The 1012-nt window shown below is 28.8% G+C and overlaps 1 protein-coding gene across 1 annotated transcript in view; it reads right to left on the reverse strand.

The window, feature by feature from the left end:
• Nucleotides 1–1012, reverse strand: part of TMEM5 (transmembrane protein 5) — a 33680-nt gene that overhangs the window by 25204 nt on the left and 7464 nt on the right. The window contains exon 2 of the mRNA XM_008593008.1: nucleotides 602–704. Within this exon, the coding sequence (XP_008591230.1) occupies nucleotides 602–704 (103 nt within the window). The remainder of the gene's footprint in view (nucleotides 1–601; nucleotides 705–1012) is intronic.

Raw genomic sequence — 1012 nt, forward strand, 5'->3', positions numbered from 1 at the left:
AATATGATTACTTTGAAAAGATATACACAATGAAATTGTTTTCCAAGTGTGTACAAAGTAAATAAAAAGTTAAAGCAGCAGTGAAAATTAAAATGAAACTGAGATTTACTGCAGCTTTTCCTCTCTTGATTTCTGTAGAAAAGAAATGGGATACTAATAGAAACCAACATCTTTGGTTCACATTTTTCTTCCTAATACAATTATTATATTTTTATTTCGATAAGAAAGAAAAATCTAATAAAAATAGCATTTGTTCATATGAAAGATAATTTTAAAATTATAATTTTNAAGGTATAGAATGGTAAATGCTTGTCACCAATCAAATGTTACAAAAAGTGGAGCAAAAACTTCTTTATATGATCAGATAAAAATGAAACAGACAAGATTCTAAAACAGGAGTATTTTGTAACATCCAATTTCATAAGAAAATGTTCAAGTAAGTTTTAACTATAAATACACATTCATGAACTTTACTTCTCTATACTTTACAAGTTGAAATGAAATAATTTATATAAATATAGTTTCCCCTTATTTTTCTTCTAGTATTTACATTAAATATTGTATGGCAACACATCAAAAGTTGATGTTGCACAACTAATACCTGTAATGTGTTCTTCCTACAACTGAGTTTCCTTCTCTCCACTGAGCAGTCACATCAGTGGGATCAAGTGAGCCTTCAAAAATATGTTCCCAGAGATACAATCCTGGTAATTAAAAAACACAAACAAAAACAAAAACCATTCACTGTCTAGTCTACTCTGGTGCGTGAGATAAGTNAACTTCCTCGAATACACAGTTCTTTTAAATCCCAAGAGGAAAGAGCATTGCTATTTCATCATAACATAAAATTTTATGTAAATATTTCAGAAGGGAAGGGTAAATTAGGCTTTCTTTTGGTAGTTAGTGCCGTTTGCTCAAATCCTTCCCTATCACTATAGTACCAATGTATAATTTTAAGCTTAAAGATGCTAACTTCTTTATGAAGCTTTAAGAATTTTTCTGAAAATTCAAT

The sequence above is a fragment of the Galeopterus variegatus genome, unplaced genomic scaffold (assembly GCF_000696425.1).
Source record: "Galeopterus variegatus unplaced genomic scaffold, G_variegatus-3.0.2 Scaffold8603, whole genome shotgun sequence".
NCBI lineage: Eukaryota > Metazoa > Chordata > Mammalia > Dermoptera > Cynocephalidae > Galeopterus > Galeopterus variegatus.